The 21,346-nt window shown below is 36.8% G+C and overlaps 1 protein-coding gene across 1 annotated transcript in view; it reads right to left on the bottom strand.

Moving 5' to 3' along the window:
* The window catches only part of setd7 (SET domain containing 7, histone lysine methyltransferase), a 30,773-nt gene extending 10,396 nt beyond the window's left edge, over positions 1-20,377 (bottom strand). The window contains exons 1-4 of the mRNA XM_088630098.1: positions 20,181-20,377; positions 8,128-8,257; positions 1,699-1,900; positions 123-312 (exon numbers count right to left, since the gene is read on the bottom strand). Coding sequence (XP_088486224.1) covers positions 123-312; positions 1,699-1,900; positions 8,128-8,257; positions 20,181-20,220 — 562 coding nt within the window. The 5' untranslated portion in view covers positions 20,221-20,377. The remainder of the gene's footprint in view (positions 1-122; positions 313-1,698; positions 1,901-8,127; positions 8,258-20,180) is intronic.
* Positions 20,378-21,346: the final 969 nt, after the last annotated feature.

Below are 21,346 nucleotides of genomic sequence, written 5' to 3'. Positions count from 1 at the left end.
ATATTCAAACAGAAATAAATACTGAAGTACTTTCGGAATATCTGTAATAGGTCCTAAAGCCATTATTGATTTGGTTTTTACAAGACCGAGTTTGTACACACTTTCCATTCTGGGGCACTTACTGTCAGGCTGTATCTCTAAGTGGGGCCGTCCATTCTCCTCGGCAGAGAGAGCGGCCAGTCGAGCCTCTATGAGCTCTCCTTCGATGAACTTGCCGTACAGCGCAGTCCTGCCGTCGGGGTAAACATACGCCACCTTGTTGCCTGTCATCTCCCCTTCCTCGTTCACCTCGCCCACCAAACTGCCTCCGTCCTGCAGGTACACAGTGGCATCTTGTCAGAAAAGGACCAGGGTTCAGCAGTTGATCATCTAAAAAAATCCCCGATGCTAGGATTGATTACAACAGTTCTCAAATTGTTATATTCACTGTCAGTTACATGCCTTGTATCCACTTCAACCACAGTCAATGAAACTAGTGAAAACTATTTCATTATAGAAACTGAAAAAATACAGAAACTAACAATTACCTAATAAACTCAATTTCTATCCATAAAAACTCTAGTCAGTCAGCCAGTTTCCTATCTGCAAAACACGACAATTTAAAGCTCATGTTGCAAAAGTTTAAACCAATTCAAATTTTAAAAAATAATGAAACCTTTATAAATACTTTGGAATTCAGTGGTGTTTTAGTCCTAAAAACTGACATGATGGTATTCTGACAATCAGATATGACAGTGAGAATCTGGCACTACTTGGTGCCACTGTTTAGATTCTCTCCTGTCCAGTGCAACTGTATCTGTATTGTATCTGTAACAGTCTGTATCTTTATTTCTGTTACACAAAGAAAATTAAAACCCTGACTTTTAAAAAATGACAGTTCTTACTACAAATTTTTAACTCATGATGTGATCCAACAGGAGATTTCGTTGTCATTTTGTTGTATTTGCACGCATTTTTGCTTTTCATAATACCGAAGTCCCCAATTTACAAACTGCTTGTGTGCCAAATGTTCATTTATATGTTAGTTGGTTGTAACTCAGAACCTTGTTTACCATTGAGAAAATGTTATAAATAGTAGGTCCCCAGACTTGCCAACCAAAGCCTATTTAACCCATAGTACAGCAGTCTGATTGTCAAGCATGTACCCATTCTGTGACAGTATTGCCTTTCTCTGAACAGTATTATGTCTAATTTCACTTCAAAAAGTATGACTTCCCTTTTCCTTGATACAGAAGTATCACTAGCAGTACTCTCTTATATCATGCTTATCATCCATGATTAGGGGTTTTTGTTGGTCACAAATGGAAGGATCACAAACGGCTTTCACTAGGAAGGCAATGAACAAAAAACTAAGTACTATGTATAAACGATTCAATGCTTCACAAAGTCCCAAGAACGACAACTGGTACACACATGCTTGATGGCACTCATATATCCTAATTATTTAATTAATGACACCGTATGGATCTCTGTTCATATGTATGGATGGATAAATTGTGTTTTGGTATCTTGGGGAGTGTCTGTACATACAAGAAGAATCTGAATTGTTTCAGTAGTTATGTTTTATCACTGTACAGATAGGATTCATAAATCAATCCACACAAGACCTGGATTAAAGACCTGATAATTCTTTGCATTGCCGTCTGCCACAAGTGTCCTTTTTAGCCAAAGGGAAAAGCAACTTTACAGCTAGCTTACAGGATAGTAGATCCAGCACATTCCACACCGGTTGTTATCCTTGTACTGGCCCTTGAAGATTAGGCGGCCATCAGAGTCATATTCATGAGCTGGTCCATTCAGCTCTCCATCCACGTACGTGCCATGAAGAACGCCTCCGTCCTCATAGGTATACACACCCTGTCCCTGGAGCGCATCATCCACATAGAAGCCCTCTAAGGTGCTGAAAAGAGGGATCAGACTGAAGGTTAGTAAGACATAATTCCTAAATAATAATAATAATAATAATAATAATAATAATAATAATCATCATCATCATAATGAATAATTGCTTTGTCTTATATAGTGCTTTACTGGACACTCCACTCAAAGTGCTTCACAGGTAATGGGGACTCCCCTCCACCACCACCAATGTGCAGCCCCACCTGGATAATGAGACCAAAGTGATGACACTCGATGACTAGGAATTAGAGATTCTGGGGGATTAAGTGGGATATGGCAGTGTGTAAAGAACACGCCATACAGTACATTATTTTTGTTTTTAAGCATCTGCTGTAACAAACAAATAAGTCCCGGACCCAGAGATGAAGCCAAACAGGTGAGCTTTATTGCATGCATGCAAGGAACAATACAATCAGAATTTTTCAAAGATTATAATTGCAGAGCACCAGTTAACATAACAAACTTCAGCCATTTCTGATTCTACTATTACCATGGTAAGGGGTGGGGGGGGGGGGGAGACCACCTGTGTTCGGACATTCTCAAGGCCTTGAACACTTTGAATGACTGGTCTCATCTTCCCTTAGTTAGGGAATCTCTAGCCCGCACTTGGAATCTCTTATCAGTTAACTTCCAAGCGCTGAAGCAGGGAATATTTTGTACAAAAAGAAGTCTTTGTGCAGAAAGAAGTTAGTTAACCCTCTTTTCACATCCACAACCATCACACACTAATGACACAAGCTCACCATTTATGTATAAATGAATACTGTCCTTCTTACATGAAAATGAAACCTGAAAATTCCTCTCAGATTTCATAGGTTTCTGCTTGCTTGGAAGACTTCGAATTGATGGACGTTTGCCAGCTATGTTCAATTAAATGCTAATAACATAATGTAGCTCCAGATAATGGGAACCCATTCTCAACATAAAAATCTAGTTTCTCTCCTTTCAGTTTTGGACAATGAACCCTCTCCTTCCCCTTCAGCAGGTAATACAGGGAGTTCTCTTTCAGACAGTTAGCTCACTTTTGAATCCAAATTCTTCTGTGGTGATTTCTTACTTTTACAACCTCTAAAGTTTGCTAGAGCCTATTCCTATCTTTCCTTCTCCAATGCTCAGATGTTTTGCCATGCTTTTGTCACCTCATATCTGGATTACTGCAATTTACTTTTGATTGGCCATCCCACAGGTAGATTACACCTGATAAGGAGTCCATCTTCAATAGTTGGACAGAAGCAATTTAACTGTGATAACATTCCTGCTTCTGAGCCACTGCTTCACTGGTTAGCTGTCTAAAATATAGTTAGTTATATATAAAACATAATGAACTATGGCCATAAGTACCTGTCCATCTTGCCATCACTTTTTTTCATTAGACGACAGTTCCAGCTCTTTCTTTTCTATTATTCTGAAGTCAAAATACATACAGTAGCTCTCGGTGGTAATTTTATATCTATGCTGCTTCTGCTCTCTGGTTTCCCTTCCAACTGGTTTTAGAATTCTCTTACTCTGGTTTGTTTTGTACAAGTCTAGATTACAAACCCATGTTTTCCATTGAATTTCCTTTAAAAATACATTTTAACATTCAGGGTTGGTGATTGACTAATGGTGTACAACGGGGCAGGGTTCCAAACTCATACCATTGTTGTTAACTTTGCATATCCTTATATGTGGACATTTCCATGCACTGGGGGATGAAAAGTTAATTGGTTTTAAAACTGTTATCTCCTGCTGTGATTTTTTATTGAAAATGCTACCCAGTTTTATGTTTTTTATATCATTTTGGTATCATTTTTAAATGATAATAACAATTATATTTGACTTGTTTTTAATGTACAGCTCTTGTGAAGGGTGTTTTCTTCGAAAGGCACTATATATCTTAAGGCTGAAATGGCACTTTCTACCAAGACCAAGACATTCAAGTTGTACTTTGCATGTCTTTGTTCTTTATGAAAAAGCTGTTAATATAAATGACCTCAAACAGACAGAATCTCATTTCGAACATGATTAGATGCACTAAAAATGCTCTACTTGACACTGATTGTGAAATGGTGAAAAAACACCAGTTTTAAATGATCTAAAGCTGGAATATCAGCATGGAGGAGACAAATGGAGAGTAAAATATATATAGGCATCTCAATTAGTCTGTAATATTTCCCCTTACCTGAAGCAGGGCTTACTGTGACTCTAAGTGTTAGAATATCCTGACAAACCATTGAATTAGCAATTTTATGGTAATAATCAAGTGCAAATTGTTTGAATTAATTACAGCTTCCAGAATCCTATTTCATTAAGGAAGATTAGGGGCAGCACTCCTCCTAAACTCCATACTCATTTGTATGAAACCTAACTATAGCGGCATGTTTACTCTTAAATAATCCTTTAAACAACATACAACATGAATTTATTTTCTGTCTGGGTTTTCCAATCTTAATGTCTAATTCTTGGTGTCTTACGGCACACTCAATACATGACAGTCCTAGAGGAAGAACTGAACTTTATTGTTATATACTGTAGGTTAAATTTTACCTTCAGTTAAAACTACAGATCTGTTTGATCAACATGTTGCATTTATAATAAATTAGATAGAAGTCCATCACATCTACAGTGTCCCTCAGGAAGAAAAAAAGAAAACTGGTAGATGTAAATCCAGGAGACCAAAATATATTGAACTTTTTCCTTTAAATTGAACGTATTTATTGTTCTTTAAATACTGAAAGCAAACGTATCTCTTCTTCAAATGCCCACATATATTCTAACGGTAGCTATTTTATTCAAATCATTGATCATTTGTACACATCAAGTCCCAAGCTATTATTTTAATAAAACAGGTAATGCAAAGCATGTGCAGCTAATAATATTACGCTGTCACTGTCAAACTAACTGTGAATTCTTTACTAGAAGCTGCTGCAGGAAACTGGCTGCAGCTCTGAAACCCTAAGATGATGCAGAGATCAAGCATAACATTCACTTAATAAATATTATCTTTGTTTTATATCAATGTGGCCCCAAACACTACAGACACTTCATTGTCTCCCATATAAAACATTCAGTACTTAACAGTACTGTCAAGTGCTTCTTTGCTGCACAATGAGATTTTGGAGAGAAAAAACGTGTTTTTTAGGAGTGGCATGTAAAGTCACAGCCAGTAGCAAGCAGCAAGTACAGCAAAGCTTTGGGTTAAGACAGTGGTGTTAGGTAATGACAGGAGACAAAATCTGGCACTGTATCTGTTGTTTCTCCTTAGTAATATTTAAACATAAGAAATATCTCAAAACCCACCATGCCAAAGATAACTCCAGTACTGAATTGCATCATTTAGTGAAGACTTTAGTATTTCTTTGTCCCCAAAAAATAATTTATAGGATTGTAACAAATGAGAAGAGAACATGCAGCACCTGTGCTGAAATATTCAGTGCATTTGCTGGGCTTCTTCAGATCACCACTGAAATTCAAATGGATGCAATGAAAGTGCCATATTCAACTTCTTATATGTTTATTGGCTTGTCTTGAAATATCTACACCTCTAGTATTGTAACAGCTAACAGAGACATACGTTTATGATATTTGCCATTCACATTTGGAAATTTCACATATAAAAAAACAAACAAATAGGGCTGTTATTTTAAGTGTGTGCCTAGCTGTAGGTGGATTGAGGGACAGGTAAACACAGACTTTTCTGGTTTAATCTAGTTAATTAATGTCTTGATAAATCATTAGAAGTTTCAACGCAGACACAGTACAAAAAGACGGGAGAAAGAAAGGAGAAGGAATAGAAAAAAGACTGAAAAAGAAATACCATCATCCTTTTCCTCCTTGTGCCATGCAAGAGGACCTTTTTCTCATTATTTTTTTAGACCAGATTCCAGATATGTATCAGATTTTGCCTCTAAATTTCTTATTTTTCCTCCAGTGCTGTCCCAGAGAATTAAAAGCAATTGTGAGCCACAAATTGTTACCTACCACACAGGTACAGTGTTAACATTTCCATTTTTCATTTTCACCTCTTATTTTGTATGATGTGGACTGATATGCATGCTCACCAGTTAACAGATCCTAAAAGCAAACAATGAAAAAGCTGTCCCTGAAACTAAAAGGTATAGGGGAAAAGCAAATACATCCAAATATATCCTTTTCCTTCAAGATACCCAACTAATTAACACTGTTGGCTGTTGAGAGCAACGAGCCTTAAGTTGGTGTGCCAACAACCAACTTGATTGAAGATTCACAACAATTTCAGCTGTAGTGGGTTTACAATACTGTACCCATCAACTCACTAAATTCAGATGATTTATGATGATTGGTAAATTAAATAAAAACATACGTAAGAAGAATTACATGAAATTCAAAGAAAAAAATTAAGCGTAATGACATCTTAAAACCCTTTAGTCTAGTTCAGTGGTTCTCAGTCCTGGTCCCGGAGGACCAGAATCTGCTGGCTGTAGTTCCAAAAACAGTGTCAGCTGGTGCCTGTAAGTGATCTGCTGCCTAACGTTTTTCTGTACCCATTCCTCAGTTTCAAAACTACCCTAAAGCACATTATTTCCAACAAATTAATTGATGTACAGACACCGGTGGTGTCACATAGCGTCAATGTTGTTTCCTTCTGCTTACTGTAAGTCAAACTGGCTGTATTACAACTACCACCCCTAAATGACGTCAATCCTAAAACTCACTAATTGGCACAGGGTTCATACCATTTACAAAACCCACTCAACTTTTTAAGACCCAAAAGCAACTTTTGTATAAAAAAAAATCTCTCTTGAGAAAAGTGAAATAAATTAGCCTGTAATTAAGAACTCAGCTCTAGGAAAACAAAACAGAAGACAAAGTTGTTATCCAGGAGCAGGAAAGGGAGCTACTGGTCTACATGGTATAATGCATAATGAGTTTAATTTAGACAAATCTAATTTGTCTTAAAGAAAAACTATCCATGCTTTCAGACCCTATAACACGGTTTTGTGTTTCTCTAAGCTGAATTAGCTGAAGTTTATAGAATTAAAATGTCACTGAATATCACAAATAAATTTAGGGTTAAACATAATAATAATCAAAGATAAAATGAATAATAGAACCACATATGCTATGTAAATTCATTTACTGTTGGTATAATGTAAATACATAACTTTAATCATTTTAATTTTACTCCATTGTTATTGTATCATAGATAGCTAAATGAAATGATAATTTTCTCATATTTGGTGGTTATCATGCAATTTTTAGATAATTTAAAAATCCTAGACCTTCACCTGGTTTCACTGGGAAGCTGCTGTGAAAAAGATAATATCATAAGAGCAACTAGTCTTGGTTAAAATAACATTTAAAATTAAGTGATATTCTCACACATTAAGAAGTGTAAAGGGATGCAAATAGTCACAGTGCAGGCCAGAACAGTTTTGAAGTGATTTTATTTGGACATCCATCCATAGAGCAGAAAAAAAAATATGTTTATTCTACTATAAAATAGTCACTTTCAATGGCTTTTTTAGAATCCAAGCACAGCCTTGGCCAGCCTCTTGTGTTGCCAGAAAACTCAAGACAAGAACAAGTACAGAACATATATATATCGCCACGAATGTAGTATGAAAAGGCATACAAGGTATAGGAATGTTTTAAACACCAATCACATAATGTATGTTCTGATGGTCAGCTATCTGAGAATGCCAGCTTTTGTTGTTTTTTTTTTGTTTCAGTCAGGTAAACTGGTCACTCCCAGAGTCAAACATTAGGTGTGCCTGGATTCTTAACATCCATCCCTCCATTTTCTAACCACTGTGTCTGTGCTGACAGGGACAGTACACTCTGTACAGGATGCCAATCCATAGCAGAGTAGACAGAGACAAACACAGACACGCACACTCTCACACCAGGGCCAATTTTCCCAGAACTCAGTTCAGCAATAAACCTATGTTTTTAAACTCTGTGAGGAAACCAGAGAATCAGGACAAAAATCCATGTGAACACATTGAGAATATACAAACTCCGCACAGATATCACACCTAGTCCGGAATTGAACCCGGGACCCCAGTACTGCGGGGCAGAAATACTGGCCACTGTGCCGAAGTCCTGCCCATATTCTTAACATACAGAACTAAATTCTACAACTGCCATTAAATAAAGGTAAAGACTCTCAAAAATACACCTAAAAGAAAGAAACTGTAGACAGACCATTAGGAAACGTCTTTGGGCTAGATCAGATCATCCAAGGAAACAAGGTCCCTAATTACTTACCTTCCATCAAAAAAATAGAACTTGCCTCTGCCATTCTTCTCCCCATGAACAAAGTGTCCTTCAAAACGGTCACTCGAGGAGTACGTGATGGTACAAAACCCATGAGGCTGGTCGTCTTCATCAAGAGGCCCTACAGTGAGAACAAATAAAGAGAATTTAAGTTAATCTTTTTTATAATGGATCAAAATGTGACAAAAAAGTCTGTATGTCTTTAATGGGCATTTTCTTCAAAACATGGCAAAAGAAGTCACACTAAAGATTTTAGTTAAGACTTTTTAAATATATAAACACCAATATCCAATCATAATTTCATCAATCCATTTTCTAACTGCTTCATCCAATTCAGGGTCATGGGGGAGCCAAGCAGCAAGCACAAGGCATGATACGCCCTGGACAGGATATCAGCCCATCACAGCCCACACATAGACACAGACACAGGAGGAGATTTAAGTTCCCAACAACTTCAGCAGTAAAAGATCACAAACAGGCAGAAGCCAGAAGCAACAAATACATCTAAAATCTTGCACTTTGGGTTGAAAGCAATTTATCAACTTGCAAATCGCCATTGAGAACTAAACACTAAGTATGCCTTAACTACTTTAAGATACTCCCAGTAACATTTTCTCCTGGCTACATTAGGAAATATTGTGGTTTAATATATATTGACAACAAAAACACTACTACTAATTCCTTATATAGCACTTTTCTGGACACTCCACTCAAAGCACTTTACAGACAGTGGGGGCTCCCCACCAACACCAATGTGTGGGTGATGAGATGGTAGCCTAAATGCATCAGTACACTCACCACACATCAGCTGCCAGTGGGGAGGAGAACAGAGTGATGAAGCCAAGACAAAGATGGGGATTATTAGTAGGCCATGATTGGTAAAGACCACATTTTCAGAAATGCTTCAGACATTCCTGTTCATCTCATTTAAACAAAACAAGTTAGTCTTACCTTCCTCCTTCTAACAACAAAAAATATTTGTAAATGTAAACATTACAGAGTTTGTTGCAGCAGTATGTGAAAACGTAACTGTATATGTACTTTTTAGATAAGGTAGAGAATAACAATCAGAACCACAAGTCTTCAATTTGTCCTGGTCTGTAGTGATTTTTTTTTCAAGAACTGGTCAGGCTCTCACAGACTGCACTTTAAGTGTTGATTAAAAATATAAACAGGCTAAATGCAGTTTAGTTGTTTTTTGTATTATGTCTGTATTCACTCAAATTTGAAAGCGCTCAAGTATTTTTTCATGAGATGACAAGTTAGCCTTAGTCTTTGGTAACACTGAACAATATGGTTAAAAGATTTCATTTAATAAATTAGTAAGGGAATTAAAAATAAATGAAGGATAAATCAATTAATGACCCATCAATGTGATGGGCAGGAGTTTTTATTAGAGGAAATGCAGCCAGGACATCCTTTAAAATGTTTTCTAATGCAGAAGGAGTGACTGTTGATCATGTCTGATCATGATGTCCATTAAAAGTTAATGAACTAGTAGTTTTTTATGTTATGAATGTCAATATTTCAAGGCCTGGTTTAAGAAGATTAGTGTTTATATACTGTCTTGTGACTGTACTGTATATACATCAGGTGTATAAATATGTATTAGAGCACCTGTCTTTAGTAACTGACCTCACATGAAAATGAAAACTTAACTTGGCTTTTCTTTTGTCCTGAGTGTATGCGCTAGTGCACCTGTCTATTTTGGATCATGGATTAGCCTGGAAAGTATGGGCAGCCTTTCAGATGCCACCCAGTTCTGCAACTTTTACAAGGCAACAGTGCACACGCTCGTGTGACTGGAGTGCGCTCACAATTCCTGCTGTGCTGACACTCCCAGAGCTGCTGTGCCATGCCCTGTCACCCGTCCCGTTACTGACTGAGCACCAGTGTCAACTGGGTGTCAACGGCGATGCCATCTGCCCACAGCCTGATTCCCTTCCTGCCCAGCAGTGAAACAGGATATCCCAGTTATTTGTGCAGATAATCCTTTGATCACCGAGACACAACTCCACAACCTGCTTTGTCACCCACAGCAGATTGCAGGATAAAAACCTGACAAATGGACTTGTAACATTGTTGTAAATGAAAAAAAAAGAGTTATTACAATTTGAAATATTAGTGAATATAGTGTATTTCACTGCTAATTAACATTGTTTTTTTTCCTAAAGTGTATTAATAAAAAAGGAATGGAAATCATGCATGATTAGTAGGTCTCATACTATCAGAAATGTAAAAGTCTAAATTGAAATCCACAGTGATAAACAGCGACGACATTGTAACAGAGATAATATATTTATACAGTATATAAGGCTGAATCTACTTGGGACACAGTAAAACTAGAATATAATGTAGTTTAGGATGGTAGAATATAATGTATCCTATCTTGCTGTTCAGACAATGCTGGTTTATTGTTTCAAAGCATTTGTATAAAAGCACACTGCTAATGTGCCAAATTAACATAATCAGTGCAACCTCCTCAGCCTTTCAACATGTGTGTCTGTGTAGCTCGCAATATACTGCTGCCAACTGAGGCACGTGGACTGTTGCCCAATCAGATGTCGGGAGTAAACACACTATAAACTCCCTGTGGAAACACCTGTGACAAAATGGTCTTTCAGCGCTGTGTTAGCTATTGTAAAGGGGGGAAAAAAAAGATGGATTCAAATTATTTGATAGTGGATTTCGCTTCTCTATGAAATGGTCCTGTGTGGTTTGGAAAGAAGAGGTTTTAAAACCCAACAGAGGTGGCTGTGCACACCACATACTGTACATATGGTATACAAACTTATATTCATATTATTTCAAAACGTATTGGTGATATAATCAGTCATTTACTAAATTAATCCCCGTAATCCAACCACAAGTGTCCACATCCCCCAGTAAAAAAGAAGATTATAAACTAATGATGGCATTTTGATTCCAGGTGTGTGGGTTGCATAACTAATTTACTGTATATATCAAAGCAGTGTAATTTCTTATGCCCAAGGAATATTGTAGCCCTCTAGTGACCTATAATAGACCTGTATCCTGATGTACTTCAGCCTGTGACCCAGATCGCTCTCTTGCTCCCTTAACCTGATAATCTCGGTAAAACACGGTGTTGGTGGATGTTGTTAAATTGTTATAACCATTAACTATACAAACAATACCACTCAGACAGGAAATACTGCAGTATAACTTAAACAGATAATACATTTTTTAGATTAAGTATTAATTTGCCTTAAATCAGCTTGCCAACATTGTAGAGCAACAAATGTTAATTACAATTACAGCACATGTGACATTATAATCTAATAAACTGTTTCCATCACTAAACTATTATGAAAATACAACTTGTCCACTCTATGCTACATCTTTTATTTCAGATTTTCTTTGTGAAAATCTTTTGGGCATATATTTTTAAAAAATGCTGGAGATTGGTTTTCAAAATAATCATTTACTACACCTACTTCTCTCACATCATTGAAAATCACCAAAACAATCCCAGACATCTTTTCTCCACCATCAACAGACTGCTCAAGCCAAACTGCCCCACCACATTACCTGCCTCATCACAACTTTGCAACACATTCTTAGATTTCTTTAGTTCTAAGATTGACAACATCCGGCATCACATTCTCTCCACTACGGATATAATTTCCACACCTCCTCCCTCCTCATCCAACTTCTCTGGTTCCCGTCTCTCCAGCTTCTCTCTTCTTGACTCAGCATCCCTAAACAAACTAGTTACGCGCATGAAACCCACCACATCTATTTTAGATCCCATTCCCACCACTTTATTCCAGTCCTGTTTCTCTTCTCTCTGTCCCATTGTCCTCAATATAATACATGAATCCTTGAGCACCGGCATTGTACCAACGGTCCTCAAAACTGCTGCTATTACCCCAGTGCCAAAGAAGCCTAACATGGCTCTCGACAATCTTAACAACTTTCGCCCCATCTCCAACTTACCCTTTCTCTCTAAAATTCTAGAACGTGCTGTCACACTTCAGTTACATAACCACCTCATGACAAACAACCTTTTCGAACCCCTCCAATCTGGCTTCCGTCAACTTCACAGCACAGAAACCGCCCTAGTCAAAGTCACCAACGATCTCCTAATAGCTTCTGATTCTGGTTCTCTTTCCATACTCATCCTTCTTGATCTCAGTGCTGCCTTTGACACTGTTGACCATAACATCTTGCTTTCTCGTCTCGAGACTGTGTTTGGAGTCTCTGACACTGCCCTCAAATGGTTTAAGTCTTACCTCACTGATCGCTGTCACTTTGTCTCTCTCAATGGGTACAGGTCTGAAATTGGTCTTGTCAAGTCTGGTGTCCCCCAGGGCTCAATACTGGGCCCCTTGCTCTTCAGCATTTACATGTTCCCACTTGGTCAGCTTTTAAGATCACATGGCCTCAGCTTTCATTTTTACGCTGACGATACTCAAATATACATCCATACCAAACCCGACACTGATGTGGCTGTCTCTATTCTATCTAATTGCATCTCTGACATAAAAATTTGGATGACTCAAAACTTCCTTCATCTTAACTGTGACAAGACTGAAGTCATGCTTATTGGTACCCCCCATCAACTTCGTAAAGCCAGTCCTGTAACCCTGTCTGTAGATGGCTCTCTACTTGAGCTCCAATCAAAATTGAAAAACCTTGGGGTTATATTCGATTCTGGCTTAACATTCGACCCACATGTACAGCATACTGTCAAAACATCTTTTTTTCACCTTAGAAATATCGCAAGACTACGCCCTATGCTATCATTAACTGTGGCTGAAAAGCTGATCAACATATTTGTATTCTCTCGAATTGACTACTGCAATGCTCTGCTCCCTGGGGTATCTAAATCTACTCTGAACAAGCTGCAGTATGTCCAAAAGTCAGCAGCCAGAATCCTGACCAGGTCTAGTGCAAGTGTTCACATTACTCCTATCCTGGAGTCCTTGCACTGGCTTCTGGTCAAATTCCGCGTAGACTTTAAAATCCTCATGCTCACCTACAAGGCTTTACATGGCTTGGCACCTCAATACCTGTCTGAGCTTTTATCGCCCTACTCCCCACCTCGCAACCTCCGCTCTTCAAATTCTGCCCTCCTTACTGTCTCCCAAGCCTGTCTACATTGTATGGGCGACAGGGCCTTCTCCTGCTATGCCCCCAAGCTCTGGAACTCTTTGCCCAAGGATATTAGAGAGTCACCTTCTCTAAACTCCTTCAAATCCAGACTCAAAACCTTCTTCTTCAGAAAAGCCTTTACTTAACTGGTTCCATTCTTCACCCCTCTGCTCTTCTTAATACCATCTTCCACGGTCTCCTCTATTGTTATTGTTGTATTGTTGTAATTATAATTGTGTCCTGTCTTGTGAAATTTTCTTATTTATTGTTGTAGTCTTCTTATTTATTGTTATTGTCATCCTGTAAAGCGCTTTGAGAAGCCACCTTTAAAGGCGCTATATAAAATAAAGTTTATTATTATTATTATTATTATATTTCTGTCCTTGCAATGATCTAAAAAGACAGTGAATAATCTACCCAGGAAAAGAAAGCTAGCTGATGATGTTATTTCTGATCTGGTAAGAAACCTTTGCTATGATGTAAGAAAAAGTTATAAAAATCTCAAAGTTTAGTGTTAAAATGGATGAGTTTTGCATGGCCACTACACCACACTGTTGCCTGTTCAGTTAGATATAGAAGCTTTAAAACTGGGTACACAGCTCCTGTGGTCAAGCATGGGATTTATCTCCACACAGTAGTAAGAGGTGCAAATCCTGTAATCTGATCTATACCTGACAGAATGTGTACTATATGATGACACATTTTATAATCAGATGTAGGTAATATTATCTTAGTAATGTAACAGAAAAACTGTTAAAACTGAATGTAGTGCTTTGCTGATTTACTGTCAACAGATTCTTCTACTAAAACAAATCACTGTAAATAGAACAATATATCATATGCCTTAAAAACTTCAAACTTAGGATGCTCAGCTGAGGATTGCCGCTGATCAAACTGTATTACTGAGTAATTTCCTACTTCTGTACTTAATTTTGAGTGGTTTCCAAACAAATCTAGTATTAATTTAGTCCACTGTAGTACTTGCATAAAGCCAGTACTTTGATTGCTATAGTGATCATTTTAATTCTCAATTAAGGAATATTGTTCTACAAAGACCTGCATTTTGAAGGCCAAATGTTAAGTGGCACTGCCTCGGATTGTTTCATCACATAAACCACTTTATTAAGCAAGACTGTTTTCCTCTGAAAGTAATTTCACTGCAATCCTCTTCAAAAGTAAATTTATTCCAATCACATAAAAGCAATGAATTGCAGGTTTCTTTTGAATCTTTAATTGAAAAATAATGAAATAATGAACAATTTGGTTTGAAATAATAAAAATGGCTGCCTATTATTTTGAGCTATAAAGGGGGTTGGATTTTTACAGCTCTCTTAGATTTCAGCATTCTAGAAATTGAACTAATACACATAATTGAGGAGAATGCTTAAAATACTCCAGGAGTAGATTTAGAACTTTGTCAAAACACAGATTAAGATTAAAAAATTAAGATTTTTCAGAGAACAGATTAAATTCATTTTTTCCTCATTTAAGAACAAAAACATTAACTAGCTGCAAGGGGTGTAAAAGCATTTTTGATATCAATTGGTATTGATATTAACTGGTAGGAAACTACAAAGAAATGTGAAGCCATGTCCTCCCTAATCAAGACACAACCTTTAATGGCTTCTGTGCTGTTGTAATATTGTCCTTTTGGGTTACGGCCTGATTTATTAAACCTCCATTCAAATACTAACAGGGACTAGACAAAAGTTAACTGCAAACAAAAACACTAAAATATTAACTGTGTTTACCATGTACATCGTTAAATCGTTTCAGATTTGTTTAATTTAGTATGTCTGTTTTGAAAAAAACAACTGTATGTTGGAGTGGCATTGAGTGACGCAGTGGCACAGCGATTAGCTGCATAGCAGTGCTGGGAGCCCTGGGTTTAATTCCAGACCTGGAGTGCTGTCTGCATGGAGTTTGTACTATATGTTCTACCAGTGCTCACATGGGTTTCTTCTGGGTGCTGTGGTATCCTCCCACAGTCCAAAGACATACTGGTAGTTTAAGAGGCCCTGGTGTGCCTTTGTGTTTCCTGTGATACACTGGTGTCCCATAAAGAGTATATCCCTGAGACAGCTTCCAGCAACCCTGCAACCTTGGACCTGGGAGAAGCACTTAGAAAATGGATGGATGAATGATTGACTAGATTGTGCGAAGAACTCCCTTCCTTCTGTCTAAACATTCCTAGAATCCTTAACCTCCATTATATGTCTCTATTATAAGCCTGTAATATGTTACATGTTACATGATGAAACAATATATGTTCATATGTCTATCCATTTTTAGAAAGCTGGTATTTCCTAGTAAGGGCTGCTGCAGCCTGAAGTCTATTCCAGTAAAATACAGTAGGGATGAAAAAGCATTACAGGACACACACACAGGCAAGTACTCACTGACAATAAGTGTAACAAGCAGGTTTTTGGAAGGTGAGAGGAAGCCAGAGCTACCAGAGAAAACCCACTCAGACGTACAGTAGAGAACGTGGAAACATCACGCAAAAGACACCCCAGTCTGGAACTGAACTCCCGACACTACAGCTGTCAGGCAGCTGCAATAACTACCAGGTCACCTCACCAATGTCTTGCTCATACAAGGCATGATCATTTAGACAGGCTTATTCGTTTCCTTCAGAAGCAATATATTGGAAAAAAAACCTGGACACAGACTCGGAAAAGATGTCTCCTAAAAGCTATTTCCATAAAGAAATCAATGATAATGGCGGTGTTTAATTCAGAGATTAGGATCTCCACATTTACTGTGGGGACATACATACAGTACTGCAGTGTGACATTTCGTTTCACAATGTATAATGTGGAGCTGCACTCAGTTAGGAGGCTTTGTGGACAAAGGAAAGAAGGAAGGCTTTCACAAGAGCAGTTAAAAATGTCTGAAAGAACTCCAGGTCCTTAACCGTGAAGAAATTAGTAAAAATCGAATCGTTTATTTATCAGAATGCTAGAGGGAAATGTTACTGAAATCGATAAACTACAGTGTTTTTAAAAAATAATATTTGATAATAAATGAATAAAAGATACTTCATGTGCTTACTTTTCATATTTAACACCATTTAAGAGAAAACATAAAGAACATACTGTACGAGTTTGGGATAATCACTTACTTTTGTATTGTGAATCAAGTCCGATCACATTTGAAATCATGTGAAGCTTACTGTACTTGGGAGTACATGTAGTCAATGGGAAAATATATTGACCTATAAATTGAATATTTAAGAAGACACATATTGTTCTCTACTAAAAAAAAGGCTAGTGTGCAACACTAGCACAGCTTAAATAAAAATATCAGAGCAAGCATAGTTTTCATATAAAAAAGAAACTATAAATAGAATTACTCAGTCTCTCTCTTACTTACATATCATAAATTGGAATATTTTCCAGTCTAAGTGATTGATCAAAACTCCCCTTAACTGAAAACATCTGGAGTGACTGAAAACCTAATAAAGACATTTGATGAGCTGGAAATGTATTTCTTATTGAAACCAATCAAATCTCTCCCTGGACCTCAATTTATAATATACTATGTCTACTATGAGTCATTAAACCATCCCTACCCATTGATACTCAGGTATCCTTTTTTAATTGATAAAGTGAAACAAAGAAAAGAACACACAACATACGAAAAGCCCGGAAAAAAATAATTTGGACATGTTGGCATTTCAGTGTTTTGGAGAATAAATAAAATATGCATTTAATCTTTCACATAATTTCATTCTCATTCACACTTCAGCCTCATCCTCAAAAGAAAACAATAAAGGCCATTCAACCCATCTTGCTTGTTTGGTAGTTTAGTAACTAAGTAACACCAAAATTTAATTCCAGCCATTTCTTAAAAGCACCCAGCCAGCTGGCTGGAATCCTCCAAATATCTGATATCCAAAACTCTTTGTGTAAAGACGTCTTTCCTAAGAAGACTTTTGCAGATTAGAAAATATATTTATTTTCGTTTTAAGTCATTAGCTCTACTTTAGCTTATACAGTAGCTAGGAAATAAAGCATTTGTTTTACTAAATTTTACACCTTTGCAAAATATTACATTGGTTATTCAAACATTATACTGTACCAAAACATGGCAAAGATTTACCACTACGTACTGAATCTGATCAATCTGCTAACATGTATATTTGACTATAATTTTCCATGATCCTTTTGCATGTAACTAAATTAAATAATTTAACCAATGAAAAGGTTCACGATGGAGGAAAAGAAAACACAAGCACTCAGTGAGCCAGAATGATTAGTAATTACATCTGTTAAAAAAGACATATAGAGTAAAACCATCTGTGCTTGTTGTACAACAACTGTAGCGTTTTAATTGAAATTTACACTAAGCCTTTCATTAGGAAGCCAGGTGAACAATATTAAGTCTTACACCTGTTGTTATTGAAAGTAAATCAGTGTTAAAGCAAGAAATTGTAATTATGGTTAAAAAGAACTACAGTATGTTAAGAGCTGCAATCAAAGCAAACACATATTACATATTATTAGTGATATACTGTCATGATAACTCTTTTTGCAAAAGGTTAATTTTATTTTCAGTAATGTCCCTATGATACCCTTAAATTAATACTTTAATACAATCTATTTTGATTAGAAAACTGTTCTGGGTTATTCTCCTGATAATGCTTTATCTGTGATATTTTATATTTTTATATATATACACAGTATACTTACATATTATTAAAATGAAAGTGTTTGTATCGTGCCAGATTGTAAATGTGCCAGATTAGGGTTTCCTGTATCTGTCCAGTCTTTCTTGGTGTGAACACTTCTCTGTATTGTGCTCTAACACTCAGTCACTTTTAATTGAGCTTTAAGTATTAAGAGGGATTCTGAATAACCCTGGCACTTCACAGATCCAAATGGTTAAACTGCTTTATTAGATGTGAGACAGAGACAATGCACTGTTTTAGTGGTGTCAGGATATTTTACTGTTTTTAAACACAAACCAAAAAAGATAAATGATTTTAGAAAGAAATGTTTTATTCCTATGATCCCTGTAATTGTTAAAGGGAGTGATATGGAAACAGTAAATGGATATAAATACTTTGGTACTATGACTGGCTGTACTGTAAATTGACTTGAACCACTAATGTGAAGGCACAACAAAGGTTGTATTTTGTAAGTTAAGGAGTTTTAATGTAAAAAGCATTGTGTGGATGCCTTTTTATGAGTTTTATTCAGAGCATTCTAACCTTTTGTATTCAGAACTTTGGAGGTTCCTTGTCCTTGCAGAACAAAAAGAAGTTGAACAAAGTTATCAGGACTGGTGGCAAGATTACAGGCACATCCTTGGACTCATTAACATGTCTAACGGAGAGGCATTTTATTAATTTTAACTATTTTAGAAGACCCCTGTCATCCACTACCCTCTGGGAGGAAGTACCAGATTACCTGTATAAAGAGAGCATTTACTCAGTGATACCTAAAATGCTTCAACAGTTGAACAATGAAAAAAAACTGTTTGCAGGTAGGGATATTATTATTATTGTTGCATTATACTCTTTACAAGCTGATTGTCTGTTTTGCAATCTTATGGTACTGGAAGAGTTCTGATTGAGTGATGTTGTTAAATGTTGTTTTGTATTATGGTATTGTACTGTTTTTGTATTCAAAGGTAAGCATCTTTTGTATTGTAAACTTCATTTAGTAAAGACTTTCATGTTTTATGTTGCAAGAAAACCTAGAAAAAAAAACCTAGATTAAAATGAAAAGACACCAGCTACAAACCTGCTTCTCAGTTTTACAAAAATCCTGCCAATGTTATTGTTGATATAACATAAAGAACAACACTTACTATTGAGCAAGATACTATTTATTTGCCTCATTCATATTCATAACTTCAAAGGTCCAAATCCCCCCCCAAAATCTGGATTTTAAATTTTAAACTCATTTTAAACTTTTTTAGTAGAATGGGACACAGCTGATGTACAAAGAGTGTAATTTTCCAGGACAATTCACTAATAATTCAATTCAATAACCAATTCCAGGCATAAAACTACTTTTTTTGTGTGCACAAGACGAGTCTCCATATCAGTTTCAAAATGTAACAGTAATGGCATATGGAGAAAACCCACATGGTTCATCTGCAATATTCCATATCCCATGCAAACATTATTAACGTTTGTCACCACCCCCTCTCCTACCCACACGAGCACTCAAAACTTGATGATATCTGCATAAACTTTGGTGATTACGTTTTTTTTTTAAATTCTGAAAACATGCCGCAATAAGAACGTTTAATAACAGGGATAGAAGTTGCAGCGCTTTCCAATTAACCTGTTAAAACGTAGCAAATGTTACGGTGTCAGCTTACTGGCAAAATGCAAGTGTTACATTTTTTTAAAACGTGAACATTCCACACTGTGCTGTGCCGCTGTCCGTGACACGTGTTCTGCAAACGATGTAATTTTCCGTAACAAAACGACACGTTCCTGAACACTGGATAAGAAAAGAGTTTTCACGAAAGAAACGTATTGCTTAGACGGTGATAATTATTTTGTGTCTCCTCAACAAATAAATCGTATTTAGTCGGATAAATCTTTGAGATACATCGACGAAGCTGAAGTAAACGCATAGATGTGAACTTAGAGAACAGTTTAACGTTGACTAATTGTGCGAGTGGCATCAACATTATAGCTTTTTCGTCAAATTTTTAAAATATACAGCTTTATGGCTGTCTGTTACATAAGTATACGCTGCAAGTCCTCTACTTCTCTAGCTGATTCAAGCTTCACTCCTCGGTCTCTTTCATAAATAAACTCTCAGGCGGTTACAGTTTTACCAAATGTTAGGGCCCAGCAAGACTATGCGGTACCGAAACAACACGACATTTCGATCATTATTTTTTGCAAAGTTAATAAGAAAATTAAAAAGACGAAAAAATACAAGTTTGCTTATTGTCCTCACCTTCCACAATTTCTTCCACGTTTTCCTCATCGCTGTCCATGGCGGAAGAAAGCTTTAGCTCACAATTGTGACAGCAGAGTGTTGAAGAAAAGGAAGCTGTCTTTTATTGAATATATCTCCTCCCGTGTATTACTCAAACACTTCGCTGTAATGCCTCTTTTTTTTTGGTGCTGAGACGCTGACATCACCCTACCAGCTACGTGATTGACAGTTACACAATGCAACAACTGTACAGCCCACTAACTACACTTTTAAAGGAAAACGCTCTTTTATGAGTGCTTGATAAGATTCGACATAACTCTTAAAAAAACACCTAAAAATATTTTAAAATTTAAATTCAAAGGCAAACTGTCACGGTCGGCTCGGTGGCGCAGTGGTTAGCATTTCTGCGTCGGCGAGCCGGAACCTGGGGTTCAATTCCTGCAATACTATCTGTGTGGAGTTTGCAAGCTCTCTTTATGTTCCCGTGGGTTTCCTCCGGGGGCTCCGGTTTCCTTCCACAGTCCAAAGAATTGTCTGTAAAAGCTGACCCTGGGCTGTGTGTCTGCTTCCTTACAACCCTGTTTTGGTTAAAGAGGGCGGATGGAAAAATCTAAGATCTAAGTTGTTGTTGTTTTTTTTTTTACTTTCTTGTAATGGAGCTACAGTACATTTAAATTAGCCCATACTATATGTTCAACAGTTCAGCAGATGCTTTTTGTATAATAATTAAAATTTTTAATAATAAAAATAACGACAGATCAAGATGAGGGAAATATCTATTTAGGTAGCACTTGTCAACTTAATGTACTCTAATCCATTGGTGTGAAAAAATATAAGTTGTATTAACATTTCTGTAGTGACTGAATTAGCAGGAATCATTTGTAATCAAAATGTACACAATCCTGTACTTATTGATCCTCCCCTACAAATGATTTGGTTAATAAGCAATAACTGGAGCATCCTTCCAAGAATTAAAAAGTAATGTTTTATTTGAGTGAAGCTAAAGAAACAGTTAAGCACTAATGTGGGTAAAAATAAAACAGACTTAACTGAAGAAAAGTGACTCGACATACAGAAAAGAAAAGGGAGCTGTTGATCTTCTCAACAGATCCAGGCCCCCAAAGACAAAGTGAGATGTGAGCCACTCAGAGCTGTTACAACAGGACAATAAGAATTATAACAGT

This window comes from Lepisosteus platostomus, chromosome 1 (genome assembly GCF_059453375.1).
Source record: "Lepisosteus platostomus isolate fLepPlt1 chromosome 1, fLepPlt1.hap1, whole genome shotgun sequence".
In the NCBI taxonomy this organism is placed as follows: Eukaryota; Metazoa; Chordata; class Actinopteri; order Semionotiformes; family Lepisosteidae; genus Lepisosteus; species Lepisosteus platostomus.
The sequence above is the reverse complement of the archived record's forward strand: the minus strand, read 5'-3'. Positions and strand labels throughout refer to the sequence as shown.